This window comes from Penaeus vannamei, chromosome 15 (genome assembly GCF_042767895.1).
Source record: "Penaeus vannamei isolate JL-2024 chromosome 15, ASM4276789v1, whole genome shotgun sequence".
Classification (NCBI taxonomy): Eukaryota; Metazoa; Arthropoda; class Malacostraca; order Decapoda; family Penaeidae; genus Penaeus; species Penaeus vannamei.
In genome coordinates, this window is record NC_091563.1 from 34,402,526 (window position 1) to 34,405,025 (window position 2,500).

The 2,500-nt window shown below is 43.4% G+C and overlaps 2 protein-coding genes across 2 annotated transcripts in view; one reads left to right on the forward strand and one right to left on the reverse strand.

Annotated features, from left to right (window-relative positions):
• LOC113813928 (solute carrier family 4 member 11) overlaps window positions 1-2,500 on the reverse strand; it is a gene marked incomplete in the record, with an annotated part of 680,863 nt that overhangs the window by 586,276 nt on the left and 92,087 nt on the right.
• The window catches only part of LOC113820796 (uncharacterized), a 10,569-nt gene that overhangs the window by 6,299 nt on the left and 1,770 nt on the right, over window positions 1-2,500 (forward strand). The window contains exons 5-7 of the mRNA XM_027373157.2: window positions 181-360; window positions 638-831; window positions 2,250-2,386. Coding sequence (XP_027228958.1) covers window positions 181-360; window positions 638-831; window positions 2,250-2,386 — 511 coding nt within the window. The remainder of the gene's footprint in view (window positions 1-180; window positions 361-637; window positions 832-2,249; window positions 2,387-2,500) is intronic.

Consider the following 2,500-nt stretch of genomic DNA (forward strand, 5'->3'; position numbering starts at 1 on the left):
ATAAAAGAAAGAATGGAAGAGGGAGAGAGGTGAGTGGCACAGAGAGAAAATGAGAGGGGGGGAAGAAAGGAAAGGAGAGAGAATAAAGAAAATGAGAGGGGCTAGGAAAACACAAACAAACAAACATTTCAGACCTTATTTCCCATTGCCAGCCTTCTCCAACCCCAATATTGTCTACAGCTAGGTGGTGTGCATCCTCGGACCTTAAGAAACCTCCCAGATGGCACCTTCAGCTTGGAAGAACTCCGGCAGCTGGTTCGCGGGGACAACCCACACTGGCCCGTGACGTCATTGGTCTGCGTGGAGAACACCCACAACATGGCGGGCGGGAGGGTGCTGCCCCTCCGCTGGTTGGACGAGGTAGGCCAGGCTGATGGCAGGCTTAAATTCATATATGTGTGCGTGTGTGTGTGTGTGTGTGTAGTATGCGTGTGTGTATGCATGCATACTCGTAATGAACGTATGATTACATGTATATTTGTGTGCATATGTATATACAGTATATATATATATATATATATATATATATATATATATATATATATATATATATATATATATATATATATGTATATATATATATATATATATATATATATATTCATTTACTTATAATAGAAATAATTATCATCTTCAGTTGGGCGCCACATGCAGGTCCCTGGGGCTGCCGGTGCACATGGACGGCGCAAGGCTGCTGAACGCCGCGGCGGCCCTGGAGGTGCCCCCGGCGAGGCTGGTGCGCGACTGCGCCTCCGTCTCCGTCTGCCTCAGCAAGGGCCTCGGGGCGCCCGTCGGCTCCGTCGTCGCGGGGACCAAGGACTTCATCCGCGGGTAACTGTGGCAGGACATTGTTTCCTCTTATCTGTTCACTGTAGGACTAAAGGTACGGCCAGACTACCTTTAGATTCGTGAAATCCAACGATGAACTTATGCAAAAGATGCCCACGCTGAGAATCTATAGTATGGATTTTATGCATATATTTTCATTTCAAAGCATAAATATTATTATATATTTAATAATATTCAGTTATTCAAAATTTAGTTTTACATCTATATTTACATTTGCATTTAAGCTAAAATGCAAATAAAAATAAAAAACAAAAGCATTGACCTTGGATTCTCATTTGACTGATGAATATAAACAAACGCTTTGCCGCCAAAATCGAGTTCAAACTGCAGATCCAGTGAAGATTCGAAATGTAGAATTCTAAAGCAGTTTACTCCCTCAAAGAATAGGTTAGACAAAGCCGATGGTTCTTTTCGCAGTGTGAACACCACGGATGGGTGGGTTGCTTCTAGCTCAAAGAAAATTGCTGGATTCCAGTGAAATCTACCGGTAGTCTGACCGTATCTTGGCTAAAGAATTCGAATAGGGGCAACTGAGTCATTTCAGTCAACCCTCTGCGTTTCCGTAGACACGGATGGACAGCTCTCGGGAAAGACTAGATCAGTAGCAAATTAAGGTCTCAAGGTGTCTTGATGATCGTTCAATGAAAATATAACCATTAAAATCATTATTTTCCATTCTTTCTGAAAATTGGAGAGACCAAAATGATGACCCTATTCACAAAGCATCCGTAACTTTTGTGACGTCATCAAAATAGACCCCTATGTGCTGTTTTCCAAAAATGAAATCAGACGCCATGACACCTCGAGTCGTTTCCCCGAATGCTGCAAACGTAAAATCTTTTACAATTTGTCTGTGCTTGGCCGATCCTGAGGCAGAGTGTCGGAAGAGAACATATGAATTAGATTTGTTACTATTGTATTGCCTTCACCAAGGACATTATGTTTTTGGTAGTGTTGGTGAGTTGGTTAGCAGGACAACCCAAAAAGTTATGAACATTTTGTAATGAATGTTTTACCAACTTAGATGCCATTAAATTTTGGTGGTGATCCAGGAATTTTTTGAATGACTGCATGTTACCCATATATATAGGGGTAACTATTATCATTACCTGTATTACCTCTGCCAAAGAGACTATGTTTACGGACGTCTCTAATTTACTTGATAAACAGATTTTACTGTAATTTTTCGTGTGAATATTTTTATTGCATCAGTGACTCTATTCCCTTGGCGGAGGTATGCACCTTCTGTGCTTCTAGTTTTTATTGTCATTATTTTGCATTTCATTGATTTCTCATTTACTTATTTATCATTATTGTCGCTGTTGCCTTTGTTGTCATTATTTTGCCTGTTGTGTATTTCCTTCTCTACAATTTACTCTACTGACCTGTGTCTTTGGCAGCGCCCTCCGCCTGCGCAAGGCCCTGGGCGGCGGCATGCGGCAGGCGGGGGTCCTTGCGGCCGCAGGAATCTTCGCCCTGGACCACGTGGCGCCAGCCCTCGCCCGGGACCACGCCGGCGTCAGGACCATCGCTCGGGGTACGGCGCACATACGTGTACACACACACGCTCGCGCGCGCGCACACACACACACACACACACACACACACACACACACACACACACACACACACACACACACACACACACACA